Genomic DNA, 14,996 nt, shown 5'->3' with positions numbered 1-14,996 from the left:
CCTCAACAAGGCCCAGGTATTGTTTGTGCAGGTGTATCTCTTTCCCCACAACTCATTCAATGAATGGTTTTGTTGCTCTCTTGACCGCTGATCTGGACACATGTGGATGTCAAACTTTAGCTGTCTCAGAAGTGGTCAACTCTCCTTATCCAACACTATGCAATGACATAAAGGGTCACTATTAGCTTCGAGAGGCAAGCCTGGTCATTTATGAACTCCTATACCCCACCTCCTTAGCGGAAACCAGATCATCTCTTGTTTCTAACAACAAATTAACAGCTAAAAAAGCAGGTAACTTGTCAAAGAAACCTGCAATTATCAAGAGTGAATTCAGGCTGGTATAAATACTGGTTTTAAGACCATGAGTATGCAACATGAAACCAAGACAAAACTGTACCATGCACTGTGGTTCCACACTGACAAAGTGCTGAAACCCAGCAGAACCTTACCTGTAGATATGCAGGGTGAGGCAGTGGGCCTGCCAGCGCACTGAGGAAGAATTGGACTCTAACAGGAAGCAACGCAGAAACTGGACCAAGGTTTCCTTATCTGCGAATTTGTTCAGCTGGTTCACCAGAGCAGTGCATAGCTGATCCTCCTGGCTGCCAGAGTTCTCACCTGCAAGATCAGGGGAGAACTGAAGTGGCAGAGTAGGAAGAAGTAGTCTACGGTCATACAGCAGTGTTGTCAGATGAGGAAAGAAAGGATTCTACCTCTAAAAAGTTTCAGTGAAGTGGTTTTAAATTTGGAAAAAAAAAAAAAATCAGCCACAAATGAAACATACAATATTGCCCCTAGAAAGCCCAGGACAAGGTGCTAAAGACCCCCCGACACTGAATATACAGTGTAAAAGAGAAGGATGAATTCTGTTCAAAGCCTGTTAGCTAATGTTTCTATCAACCACAAAACCTGTACAGATATATCTGAAGAACTCCCAGAAGACTGGGACCACCTCCATGCTCCCTATCTGAGGTGTCCAAGTTCCATGAGAAACCCTGAAAGCAGTAGGATAGAAAGATTGGCTGATGGAAAGAGAGCAGCTGAGAGTTTACAGGCCAGGGAGGGAGCAAAAGGGTACTCTCCTATTTTACATGCGGGGGAGCCCCAGGTTTTATCCCAGGTACCACATGGTTCCCTGAAAACCACGGGAAGTAGCCCTTGGGCACTGCATTACCAACAAGCACATTTATAAGCATCATTTTACTTGACATTCCTACAGAGCCAGTGCTGTTTCATAGACAAAGAACTTGGCCTATTAAAAATTTTCTATGCATTCTTTAATCTCTTGATCACTGACCCTGATAGTGGAACATGAACCTGTTGAGGGTGTCACCTTTGACAAACAAAACCAAAAGTAAATCACTGGAGGAATCCAGATTTTAGGTCGCTTACGAATCAGAATGAAACATCTCAAGGGAGGCCAAAGAGGTGGTCCAAAAAGCTGGAGCACGTGCCTTGCATTCGGGAACCCCAGGTTCAAGGCCCAATGCCATATGGGCCCCTGAGCACCTAGCTGAAGGTGACTCTCAAGCATAAATAGGTATGGCTCAAAAAAAAAAATGGAAAAAGATATAATAAAATAGAGGAAATGCCCTGGCAATCACGCTCACACTCCCAACTGCCACCACCATACCTCAGGCCGGACTCCACAGCCTCACAAAAAAAGCTCCAGAGATGATAACCTGCCAAAAATTCCAGGTACACTGGTTTTTTTTTTTTTTTCTAGGCCTTCTCAGAGTTGGGATGGACGACCTCTCCCCACTTCCCCATACTTCCAGAAGCCCTGACACCCACAGCCCCCTGCCACCGCCATGGAAGCTCATCTACTGACCCTGTTCCAAAGACTCACAATTAAATCTCAAGAGATCAACTACTGCAAAAATTTGTCAGATATTCGGTCCTGGCTGAGATCTCTAGGGACACCTTAGGAGGGGTGGGGTGGGGGTGAGCAAGTACCTGCTTTGCCAAAGCCCCAGCTGCCCCACTCACACCCCAATAGCACTGCCATACCTCCAGATGGAGTGCCCAATTAAATATTCTGGATTATTTTTTGAGTATTCAGCCAAATTTGTGGTCACATAACATCTCCAAATTCTTCAATACTAACATCCCAGGATTGGATAGGATTGAGATAGAGCCAACTAATCTCAATTAACAAAAACATTAACATAGAAGGCTTAACTAGCAACAACAGTTTAGAAAACCCTCAGACAAGGACTTAATATCCCCATGGTGAGATATAATAATTTTCATAAATTTTCTTTCACTGAAGTATTTTTTGATCACTCCATTAGCCATTCAGTGGTAACATGTAATATAAAATAAACGGGTGGGGGTTAGCTACGGGAGCAGGCTTGAGGGGCAGTTGGGAAAATGGAGACAATGGTGCAGGGAAGGTGACGGTGATGGGACAGATGCTGGAAAACTGAATGACCTGTAACAAATAATCATGAATAACTTTGTAAACCAGTGTTTAAATAAAGTGGGGAGAAAAAAAAATTTTTAATCATTTTTAAAGTTTAAAAAAAAAAAGACTTTTAGGAGGCTGGAGCGATAGCACAGAAGGTAGGGCATTTGCCTTGCACAGGGCCAACCCGGGTTCAATTCCCAGCATCCTATATGGTCTCCCGAGCACCGCCAGGGGTAATTCCTGAGTGCAGAGTCAGGAGTAACCTCTGTGCATTGCCTGGTGTGACCCCCCAAAAAAAAAAGAAAAAAAAAAAAAGACCTTTAGGAAGGTGAAAGTAAATGATGTGCTCCAAGAGGTACCAGAATACACCATCCTTGTTACTAAGACAGAATCTCTCACCCTCTTTCTCTTTTTCCTTTTCTTCTTTTTTGCTCTTCTTAGTGGATGACTTCGACTGAGTTGACTGCCCAGAACTGCTGGCCGAGGGGGCTGAAGAGGAGGAAGCACTGGAGGACCCCGCCGAGGCCGCCAGAGCAGCGAGCACTTTACTGCCACACAGAGCACAGGAAAGCAGCTGCAGCAGCACGGGAGACACCCCCTCGTCCACCAGGAAACTGACTTGGAGGAGGAAGTACAGGACGGCTGTGGGCAGAGGAGACAATGGCTCAGCTCCGAGACAACCACACCAGGCTCATAAACAAGAACAGGAGCAGCCTCTCCGGAGAGAGCCAGGACTGTCCTAGCCTCTCTAGCTCCCTTGTCCAGGGTCCCTCCGCGGGACACAACCAAGAAAACTGTATACTCTCTAAGAAAGTATCTGGCAAGTACTTCACAAGGACATGCAGACTGGTGCCCCTCCCAAATTCTTGAAATAAGACAATTCTCTAGACTCCATTTACTCCTCTGCAGCCTTATTGCCAGACTTAGAGGTCCTACTTTGCTCCCAAAGCAGCCCAAACTCTGTTTATGGACCTTCACAGCTGTTTGCTCGGCTGAGTGTGGTCGATAGATGGTGCTTACGGGTATTACTTCTCTATCACCTAACAGGCCTCAATAAGTAATTCTTGAAGGGATGAATATAAGAATCAAAAGGAGTGCTGCTTACAGTCGTCTTTGATGCAGAACTTCTGCCAGTTGGCAGTCCTCTGGGCAGCAATCTCTGCGCAGGCTTTCAGGTGCTCCATCTGAAATGAAAACCCGCGATGGGGGTAGGTAAGCCTGCCAGGAGCACACGCGGCAATACACCCGCCGCCTTGAGGGGTGACAGTCCCACCGCAGACTGCAAACTGAACACAGTCCTATGTCAAACAGCTTGAAAAGTACCGTCCACACACTGCATGTACCTCTACTCCCATCACACCATGAAGCCATTTTAAGGGATTCTCCATGGTACTCAATAAGGCAGTAGTAAACCATGACCTGAGAAACTGTAGTATAATTTATTATATTTTTCTGTAAGTACAATAGCAAGGACATTAGACCAGAAAATTTAATACTGAAAATGTTGTTTCTAATAAATGTTCCTATAGCCATTTTACTGCCAAACTCTAACTTATCCTCATGCAGCAATACATCAACCCCAATTATTTCCTTAATTTCCAAGAAAAAGTATCAAAGGCACACAAATTTCAGATCAATCCTACATGAGAAGACTCTGGGAAGAAGTTCAAGCCACTACCCTCCTCCTAATGGGAAGACTGCTGCCAAGATGGAGGGGAGGGTTAGGAAGGGAAACCTCCGATCCTGAAGCCAGCTACGGAACAGCGCCAGGAAGGCATCCTGGCTGTGTCTGGATCTCACCTCACCGAGCTGGGGAAACCCCTTCTCAGGCCACCCTCTTCCATCTCCTCAGGTAAGCCTCACCACATACTCTTGCCCCCCACCCTCACCCCTGTCGTACCAGGCTGATCAGGGTGTCATACTGCAAGGCAGAGCCTGAGCTCGCCGTCACCACACTTGCTCGGAGGAAAATCCCCTGCTCCTCCAGCAGCTTCTTGATGCCACGCACGTGGGAGTCCAAGGTATGCAAGTCCCGGAGCTGGCGATATTTCTCCTTGGACCCACAGATGAAGAGCAGGAGTTTGCGGACTTGACGGCGTACAAATGGAGTCTGCTGGATCATTAAGTACTTGAAGGAAGAAACAACACAGTTATTAACACAAGAATTGTATCTGTACTAGTCATAGCTCCCCGTATTTTCACAAGCTACTATGAAAACACTGGTGAGAAACACAACTCAAGGTATTTCCTCATGTCCAAGTCAGTCTGTAGTGATCATGAGCACTTCTTACAGGGGCGGAGAGACCGCGCAGCAGTCTGAGTGCATGCTCTGCATGTAGAAGGGTCACATTAGGTTCGATTCCCAGCACTGTGTGGTCCAGTGTTGGCTTAACCCCTGTGCACAGAGCCAGGAGTAGCCCCTGAGGCATTGCAGGCAGGCAGGAAAGAGGTTAAGAAGAGAAAAAGAGCAATATTCTTATTCTCCCTCCCTAGAGTCCTTAGGAATCCAGAGGGAAGCTGGTCTTTCTTCAGTTAAACTATAAGAAAGAATTTTTTTACATTTTCAGGGAAAAGAGCCAAGGAAAAGGCTGGGTTATTACACATCTACCTGATGTGGTGAGTTGGGGATTGCTAAAAAGTTATTCTACTGAGTCAGTCTCCTGCCTCTCAGTTCCAAAGCCATCCCCACCCTATACTGTAAAAACCATTTCAGAATTAAGTTCAGGGCACTGCTTCTTGGCCTGCTGGCCCCCTTTTAGGTTCTGTCAACAGAGCACACAAGGGAGTCAGAGAGGTAGAGAGAAGGGACTAGCTCCAGTCTGCCTGCAATCCAAAGACAGCCCTTTCTTGACCCTAGACGCTGCTGTAAGACCCAATGATAAACTTCTGTCAGCATTTTTGTTGTTTGGCCACACCTGTGGCTCAGAGATTATTCTGGGCTCTGCATTCAGGAATCACTCCTGGCAGGCTTGGGAGACTATCTGGGGTTCCAGGAATTGAACCAGGGTTGGCAGCATGCAAAGCAAACACACTGCCTGCTGTTACCATCACTCTGGTCCCGTCAGGACTTTTCATTTCAACTACACGGGAGCTCCAAGGAAGCAGCGGCAATGCCACCTCTGCAGATCCACCAGGCTCCTAGGCATTACTACAGTCGAGTCTTGCCATTGCTATCTCTGGGTTAGCACCGTGCCCCCTTTCAATTTTTCAGCTCTTCGACAACTACTTAACCAATACCTATATTACAATCTGTAAAGTTAGCTAGAGTACTTTATTTTCCTGATAGTCTGAATTATTAAACTTTGTCATTTCTACCAAAAAATGGAGAGAAATCAGAAATTGAAGATGGCATGCTTTAGCTTCACAATATAGTATACTCCAGAGACACAGGACAAATGATGCGAGATTACGACCAGCACTACATGAGAACTAGGAGGAACGGGACCACAGAGGTTGCTCACAGCCCTGTGTCCTCATCACCTTCACTGGCACTCATGAGATGTTACTTACCTCAGAGAGAAAGTAAAACCACGAATGATCAAAGACAGGAGGCGGGATTCGAGAATTGGTGTCAGCGATCTTTTTGATTTGGTATGGAAGCCTTAGTACCATCTCTGTTAGAAGCTGGGTATAGGCCTCAAACACATCAGCAGCGTGACCCTGAGGAAGAACACTTCATGAGAACCCAAGATTCCATTTCCCATGATGACAAACAGGAAAAAGGCAGCTCTATTGCTCATTAGGCACCCCTCATGCTGGGAGTTAGTAAATGCTCCTTTCAAAGTCAGGGTCTTCACTAAATGACTGATCACAAAGCCAGGTTTGTGGCAGCAATTTTCTTACATTACTGCAAAGATTACAGTAGATAAACAGATTTTATCTACTGTTAAATCTCCTACTGTTAAGGTTCTAGCATTTACTCTGGTTTCTGACCCTGAATTAAATGGGAGTTCAAATGGGGCTGGGGGTGGGGCAATGATAACACAACCCAGATGAAATGAGGGCAAAGATTTCTGGCTTCAAATGAGAAATGTTTTGTAGTTCCTAAAACTGAAATTTCCCTTTTTTTTTTTTTTTTTTTTTGCTTTTTGGGTCACCCAGAGATGCACAGGAATTACTCCTGGCGGTGCTCAGGGGACCATATGGGATGCTTGGATTCAAACCCAGGTCAGCCTCGTGTAAGGCAAACGCCCTACCTGCTGTGCTATTGTTCCAGCCCCTCCCATAATTTCTTTTCTTTTCTTTTTTTTAAATTTTGAAAGCTTTTTTTGTTGTTTGTTTCTGGGCCATATCAGGAAATGCTCAGGGGTTAGCCTGGCTCTGAACTCAGTAATTACTCATAGGGGTTGCTGGGGATCAAAGCTGGGTCAGCCGCATGGTAAGGCAAGCACTCCTACTACTGCACTCTCTGGCCCCTCCGTAAAGTTTCTTGTTTCCATAATTACAACAAATATTTAAGTAAACCAGTGCCATACCAAAATGTCAAGAGGTAAAGTCCATGCCTAACATGTGCAAGTCAAGAGGTCAATACCCAGCTCCATTATAAACAATTTTATAGTGAGTGGCCCCTATAAAAATGTTTAAATGCAAATCCAAGGGAGCAGGATCACTAAGCTCAATTGAGATCTTGGCTTCTCACCAGGTGAAGTGGCAGAGTAACAAAGGGATATGAGGAACAGGGTAGCTCGAGGAAGAGTCTAGGAGTTTTCTGGGAACGTCTCATACTCAATCACCAGTTTACTGGATCTATATCAAACACTGGTGGGTGTAAAAGGAATAAAACATGGTCTTCACTGATAGTTTGAAAGAAAAACTCTGAGCAGAGGGTGCTCTGAGAACAGACTGAAGTGCAGGGAAGGGTGTGCAAGAGAATGTTTCCCACAAGATCCAATGCCTGAGATGGGTACTGAAGGACTAGGAATTAAGAGAAAGGAAGAGCTACACATAGGAAGGAGAGGGAAGAATTTCAGGAGGCCATGTATACAAAGCAGAACAATACATCAGGAGTCTGAGAACTGACCTGCACACAGGGTGGTGTGGGTCTTAAAGCTAGAGTTAGGTAGGGGCTAGAGCACTAGTACAGCAGGTAGGGCATCTGCCTTGCACACGGCTGACCTGGGTTCAATCCCTGGCATCCTAAATGGTCCCCCGAGTGCTGCCAGGAGTAATTCCTGAGTGCAGGACCAGGAGTAACCTGAACATTGGCTGGGTGTGACCTAAAAAGCCAAAAAAACAAAACAAAAAAAGTCCCCCAAAACCTAAAGAGTTAAGTACGTAGTTGGATCCACCAAGAACTATTTGGTTTAAAAGTTATAGAAAGCTACCAAAATGTTCAAAGAGGAATACAATAAGAGTAGCATTTTCTGCTTGCTAATTCCTATACTATCAAAGCTGTTCTGAGAATGCAGTAAGAAGTACAATTAGTCCTACCCATCTCATTCTACCATCTAGTCTTAAAAGGAACAGGAGCAAAATAATTAAAATTTAAAGAGCACTAGCTTAGAAAGCACCATGCTTACTTCTGCCTATTTCACTCAAAACCCACTAGCACCTTTAAAAAGCAAATGCCAGGGCTGGAACAACAGTACAGTGGGTAGGATGTCTGCCTTGTACACGGCCGAACTGGGTTTGATACCTGGCATCCAATATGGTCCCCCAAGCACTGCCAGGAGTAATTCCTGAGTGTAGAGCCAGGAGTAATCCCTGAGCATCACCAGGTATCCCCCAGGAAGACAAAATAAATAAATAAATAAAACAAAACAAAAAAGTAGATGCCATGTTTATCCATCCTTCTTTTCAAATTGTACAAATGAGACTAAAATTACACAGAACTTTTCCCATCTTTGTGGTTAGTACGTGGGTTCACTTGTTCCCCATGATTTATTCCCAAATTCACCTGATCATAAAGCCCAACTTTTTTTCCTTTTTGGACAAAACCCAGTGGTACTCAGGGCACACATGGGGTGCTGAAAGCCCAACTTCTGAACCCTTGTGTTAAAGAACCTCTTCAATAGGTTCTTTAGCTTATTCTTAAACCTGTAAAGTCCTTTACCTCTTAATCAGAAAGGCAGTATCTAATCTACAAGGAGAACACAACATGCTACTGACACTGCTACCTTATGCCTTTTCATTTCTTTCTAGGAAGTTTAGCGTGAAAGGATATGCTGCCTGATTCCCTTCAATTCTTCAAGATTGTTTTAACGATAGGGATCAGAATCACTTGTACAGGCTTGTTTAGAAGACCAAACTTTCTGAAAATAAGACCCATCAAGTACCCAGCTATCTCCTGCAGCACCTCAGTGCCTTCAGCGCTACAGTGAGGCCAGAAGAAAGGCTTTACCTTCACATACTGGCGGAGGAAGAATGGACTCATGTCAGGTGGGGAAGAAGTAGTATGTGGTTTCAGCAACTGGCTGGTAGCCACAGGCTCCTCATCATTCTGTTGACTCTTCCAATATTCCAGGAGGGACTTGAGTACGTGCAGGCAGTAATCCACAGCCCCTGAGCTCAGCAGGGCTGCTGCTGTGGCACTAGAGATGAGGGAAGATGACTGGGGGGAGAAGGAAAGAACAGTGTGTAAGAACAGGGAGAGGATTTGGGAGGTAGGCTACACAGAACCGTCCTAGAATTAGCTGTTATGGAGGTGCAATTATTCCATAGCTTCAGCCACAAGTTTCTGGACCAACTCAAACATTTCCCCAACCTCTTCAAACCCCATGAGAGTGAACAAAAACTAGTTCTCAGCTCTAATCTCCAACACACAGGTGCCAGAGGAAAAGGAGGCAAGGATTACAGACCTTTCCACCTAAAGGGGATGGGTTTGTTCTTTTTCCTTGGGCAACTAGAAAAGCAGTCCTTTTCAAGGGCTGAAACCCTTCACTGTGCCCACTTTGGACAGCTCAAGGAATTCCACTCGCCCAGTGGGGGCTCTTCCTGTAGAACCAGCTTCCGAAGGAGAAAGGCTGATTACTCACATGAATAAAAAAGCAGGAGAAAAGCTACTGTAAATAAAACCATTACGAGGGCCTTGCAAATCCCAGCAAAACCCACAGCTCATAAGCTCATTAAGATTGGATGCAGTTCAGCCTCCATTTCTACCTTCTCCGCTCTGTGCTAATCTCCTTTCCACCACATACACCCTGCTTTCTCTCTGCTTTATTACCATACCTTATAGCAACAGACAGTAGGGGAATCCTCTTAGTCCCACTGCACCTTGCAGAACAGACCCTGCTTTCCAATAATAATACTTCCAAACCCTTTAGCCCCTCCACTGGAGGGGCTGTTGGCCAAGATCAGGCCTGGGCAGGATTGTGAAAAGGTAGCATCTGCTCTTGAGATAACCACTAAGAACCTGAGTCTTCTCGAGCAATGACTCTCTTCTAGCAGAGCAGTATTCCCCATGCCCTCAGTCTGACCCCAATCAGACAACTGTCTCGCCGACCCCTTGTCCCACCATACAAGTGCAATAAAAATTCATACCTCACATATAGAAGACTTGGATCCTGATTTAGTTCGGGACATGAAGACACTTAGGAGTCTCATCACTACAAGGTGGACTTCATTTAGGGCACTACGCTCGTTTTTCTTGGAGACATCCTGAAGGGAGGCAGAAGCAGAGCTCACATTTTAACTTGGAGGCAATAACTAAGTAAGATTCCCCCCAGCCTATCATAACTAAATACATGTTTCTTAGATGGAATCAGATACAAAACAAGCTCCGATACTTATGTCTAGATTATCTAAAGACTAATACACCGAGGAAGCCAAATCAAGAGACAGACAACTAATTTCATGTTTTTATCCATACAGCTAGAAAAAGTTCAACAGGGCAGGTACTTCTGTACTTTTGTCCTGTTCCTCACTTATGTTCAGATCCAAATTAAATCTGACCTAAGACAGTTACATAAAAAACATTTTTCATTTGCTGGGGATGGGGGGGAGTGTAGGGGGCACACTGTGGGGTGGGAGCTCCCAAGTGGCATTCAGGAGACCTGAAGGCCCCTCCCAGTGGTTCTCAGTCAACAGGTCCTGGGGATGTTTGTGCCTGAGTCACCTCTAGTGGTGCTTAGTGGCCATATCTGATGGTGTTTAGAGCACTGTGTGGTGCCAGGGACTGAAAAGGGTTAGCTGCATTAAAGGCATGTGCCTTAACCCTATACCATTTCTCTGGCTCACCAAAATCACTTGTGTTGAATTAACAGAACTGAAATCCTCAGTAAATGGTTACTCTTGCATCCCAAAGCCAGGAGAGGTTCCTCTAAAAGAGGAGCGAAACAGTGCAACCAATCTGCCTTTCGCATCATGAGACATTCAAATGTTACCTTTTTATCCATGCCCAGCTCAGCAATAAGCTGGGAAAGTAGGTTGTCCAGGGCCCCCTTGTCTTTCTCATCTTCTCCATCCAAATCTGTTGTGAGCATAAGAATGACCTGGAAAGCAATAGAGATAAAATCTGAATTCTTTTAATCCCTAATGACTAACTACCTAAACATAAAAACTGTTTCAGAAGAAATCCTAATCCCAATTCCTGGCTTCCTTGTCAATCATAACTAATATAATCCATGAAAAGTTTCTAAGCCTCCAAGTTTAAGTTTCCAGAGTCAAAATTCAAATTTTGGTACTTGCCACATGTACCACTTGGTGTTACAAAATAATTTGCAAAAAACTTAGAAAACCAATGGACCAACCTACAGTATTTCCAACCAAGTGGCTTAAGACTTGGCTATTTGCTAAGAATTAAAAAGAACATTTCTGAATAAAAGGAAAGTAGATGATGGAAAAAACAGTACTGGATCTCATTCCAAAGCCAGTACATAGGCATTATAGACTAATACTATCTGGAATAGGTTTTCATTCGTGTTCTGTCAATAACTAGCTTGGAAGACTATGGACATTAAAATAAACTTTGCCTCTCAGTCCCCTCATCTATAAAACGAAGGGCTGTGACCTGCAATTCAAAACTACATCTCATTATTCTCCGACCCAATTACAAAGAAAGTCTTGCAGAGCCTCTGAAGAAGAAATGTGGGCGTGCTTCCGGAATGGTCCAACGCTAATACAACAGACCCAAGGATCTGAGGGGTACCTGCATGTATGGGATGGCACGGACACCTCCAACATTTCGTAACTGGGGCAAGGTCTGCAGCAGTCTCTCCAACAGCATCAGACGGACCATGTGCAGCCTAAAAGGCCAAGTACAGGAAACATGAGCTAGTTCAAATTCCAACTCCGAGAAAACAGTTCTTTCCACCTGGCACCAAGGTCAACAAGGAGCCTAGGAACAACACTAGCATTTTAAAACTGTTACAGGGGCTGTGGGAATGCAGTTTAGCAGCAGGGTACTTTGCCTTACATGTGTGAGGCCCTGGGTTCAATCCCTGGCTCCAGGCGACTGAAAAGAAGCCACAGGGGCTGACAGATGACTCAGTGGCTACAATGCTTGCCTTGTAAGCAACAGTCGCCATGAGCTCAATCTCTGGTGCTGCCACATGCATTAAGCAGAATCCCAGCAACTCTGCTTCTCTGTATCTGTTAGCTCTGTTATCCAATACTTTAGCTACAATGAAGTGGAGCACCCCCCCACCAAAAATCACCACAATTAAAATAATGCATATGCATAGACTCTGAGGCCAGGACTGCAACCCCCAGCCAGTACGATGACTAGCACTGCACGAGCACTTTGGCAGCTAATGCTAGTGTGACACCCTCCCACCCTCCCGCCGCCAGCATGTGTGCCAGCACCTGCAATTGAAAGAAGTAAGACCTCAGCGAACACAACAGAATTTGCAAGCACCACCTCCAAGCATGTCTGTGAACAGGTCTTCACAACTGTATCAACAGTGGGAAGAGAAGAAGGGAAAACTAAAGCTGTGGCGACTGGTTATAGCAGCTACATGAAAGGACGCATAATATAGGCTGAAAGGGAGGTAAACAATTCCAAACCAACTGATGGCACAGAAAACCTAGGAATAGGGAAATTTTAATATTTCTCAGGCAATTTGATTTACTCATTCTAAATAAAGTTGTCTTTTTTTTTTTTTCAATTTTATTGAATCACCGTGAGATAGTTACAAGCTTTCATGTTTGGGTTACAGTCACACAATGATCAAACACCCACCCCTCCACCAGTGCACATTCCCCACCACCAATATCCCCGGTATACCCCCCCTTTCCCACCCTCCCCCTGCCTCCAAGGCAGACAATATTCCCCCTACTGTCTCTCTACTTTTTGGCATTATGGCTTGCAACACAGACACTGAGAGGTCATGTTTGGTCCATTATCTACTTTCAGCATACATCTTCCATCCCAACTGGTTCCTCCAGCCATCATTTTCTTAGTGATCCCTTCTCTTATTCCATCTGTCTTCTCCCCTTTGCTCATGAAGCAGGCTTCCAGCTATAGGGCAATCCTCCTGGCCCTTGTATCTACCGTCCTTAGGTGTCAGCCTCATGTGATGTTATTCTATACTCCACAAATGAGTGCAGTCCTTCTATGTCTGTCCCTCTCTTTCTGAGTCATTTCACTTAGCATGATACTCTCCATGTCTATCCATTTATAAGCAAATTTCATGACTTAATCTCTCCCAACAGCTGCATAGTATTCCATTGTGTAGATGTACCAAAGTTTCTTTAACCAGTCATCTGTTCTAGGGCACTTGGGTTGTTTCCAGATTTTGGCTATTGTGAACAGTGCTGCAATGAATATATAGGTACAGATATCATTTCTACTGTGCTTTTTTGCATCCTCGGGATATAGTCCCAGAAGTGATATTGCGGGGTCATATGGAAGCTCAATTTCTAGTTTCTGAAGGACTGTCCATATTGTATTCCAGAAAGGCTGGACAAGTTGGCTTTCCCACCAATAAGAAAGAGCATCCCTTTTCCCTCCCATCCATGCCAGCACTGGCTGCTCTATTCTTTTGAATGTGTGCCAGTCTCTGTGGTGTGAGATGGTATCTCACTGTTGCTTTTATTCGCTTCTCCCTGATGACTAGCGATGTGGAGCATTTTTTCATGTGCCTTTTAGCCATATATATATTTTTTTTTCTTTTTTTTTTTTTGAGGAAACTTCTGTTCATTTCTCCTCCCCATTTTTTGATGGGGTTGGAGGTTTTTTTCTTGTACAATTCTACTAGTGTCTTGTATATCCTGGATATTAATCCCTTATCAGATGGATATTGGGTAAATATTCTTTCCCATTCTGTGGGCTTTCTGTATTTTGGTCACTGTTTCTTTGAAAGTGCAGAAGTTTTTTAGTTTGACACAGTCCCATTTGTTTATGTTTGCTTCCACTTGCATGGTCAGTGCTGTTTCATCATTAAAGATGCTTTTAGCTTCAATGTCATGGAGGGTTCTGCCTACATTTTCCTCTATGTACCTTACAGATTCATGTCTGATATTGAGGTCTCTAATCCACTTTGATTTGACTTTTGTGCCTGGCATTAGACAGAGGTCAGAGTTCATTTTTTTGCAGGTAGCTATCCAGTTTTCCCAGCACCACTTGTTGAAGAGGCTTTCCTTGTTCCACTTCACATTTCTTGCTCCTCTGTCAAAGATTAAGTGGCCATATACTTGGGGGTCTGTGACAGGATATTCAACTCTGTTCCATTGGTCTGCAGGTCTGTTCCTAGCCCAATACCATGCTGTTTTAATTACTTTGTAGTAGAGTTTGAAGTTGGGGAAGTTGATGCCACTCATCTTCTTTTTTCCCAAAGATTGCCTTAGCTATCTGTTTGTGGGGGAACAAACTAATCTTTCAATTATGGCTTGTTCTACTACAGCCCTAATGGGACTGCACATCAATCAGTTGCAGAGTAACCTAATTCTTTGCCCCACTTCATTTTCTATCAATTTCTTAGGAAAGTCAGCCACTGTGTTACCCTTTCAAACCTTTCCCCTACATAATTTTCTTTACTATACTATAAAATCCAATTTTACACCACCCTTTGCATACTGGAACAATTTTCCTCATCTACTCTGTTTATCTAGTTTACCTCATCTGCAGATGAATAGCTAGAATTCTGTACTAAACATGTTCTCTGATCTCTAGTAAAAAAGTGAATTCAAGGTAACCAAATGAAAATTAATTAGGATCTTATCAATAATTTGGTGACAGTCTCCTGGGACATAAAATTTTAAACAGATTAAGAATGTATTTCAGGGCTAGAGAGATAGTATGGGGGTTAAGGAACTTGCCCTGCATGCAAAATGACTCCATTTTGAATCCCAGCACCACATATAACTCCCCATGCACTGTCACTCAGGGTCACCCCTAAGCAGAGCTAGAAGTACCCCCAAGCATTGCTAGGCATGGCCACAATCCAGCACTTCCCCTGCCTAAAGAATGTATTTCTGAGTCTGGGGAGACACCTCAAAGGGCTCAAGTGCATTCTTGGCATGCAGAGTGCTAGGTCTGATCCCCAATACCACATCAGGCCCACTGAAGGGACCCCATAACACCACTGGGGGTAGCCCACCAATAGCAGCTGGTGTGGCAAAAGGGAAGTAGTGGATTCCTTTTCATCATTAGTTAATTGCTCCTGCTTCAGCTTATTTATAAAAGGACGTTTGTAAGAAGCCATATACC

The 14,996-nt window shown here is 44.4% G+C and overlaps 1 protein-coding gene across 9 annotated transcripts in view; it reads right to left on the bottom strand.

Annotated features, from left to right (window-relative positions):
• Nucleotides 1-14,996, bottom strand: part of UBR4 (ubiquitin protein ligase E3 component n-recognin 4) — a 141,478-nt gene that overhangs the window by 45,897 nt on the left and 80,585 nt on the right. For all 9 annotated transcript variants that reach the window (XM_055140939.1, XM_055140942.1, XM_055140946.1 and 6 more), the window contains 9 exons: nucleotides 11,496-11,592; nucleotides 10,732-10,839; nucleotides 9,890-10,006; nucleotides 8,751-8,960; nucleotides 5,921-6,070; nucleotides 4,311-4,538; nucleotides 3,516-3,594; nucleotides 2,810-3,052; nucleotides 450-618 (listed from right to left, as the gene is read on the bottom strand). In XM_055140939.1, coding sequence (XP_054996914.1) covers nucleotides 450-618; nucleotides 2,810-3,052; nucleotides 3,516-3,594; nucleotides 4,311-4,538; nucleotides 5,921-6,070; nucleotides 8,751-8,960; nucleotides 9,890-10,006; nucleotides 10,732-10,839; nucleotides 11,496-11,592 — 1,401 coding nt within the window. The remainder of the gene's footprint in view (nucleotides 1-449; nucleotides 619-2,809; nucleotides 3,053-3,515; nucleotides 3,595-4,310; nucleotides 4,539-5,920; nucleotides 6,071-8,750; nucleotides 8,961-9,889; nucleotides 10,007-10,731; nucleotides 10,840-11,495; nucleotides 11,593-14,996) is intronic.

This window comes from Sorex araneus, chromosome 5 (genome assembly GCF_027595985.1).
Source record: "Sorex araneus isolate mSorAra2 chromosome 5, mSorAra2.pri, whole genome shotgun sequence".
Taxonomy (NCBI): Eukaryota; Metazoa; Chordata; class Mammalia; order Eulipotyphla; family Soricidae; genus Sorex; species Sorex araneus.
The sequence above is the reverse complement of the archived record's forward strand: the minus strand, read 5'-3'. Positions and strand labels throughout refer to the sequence as shown.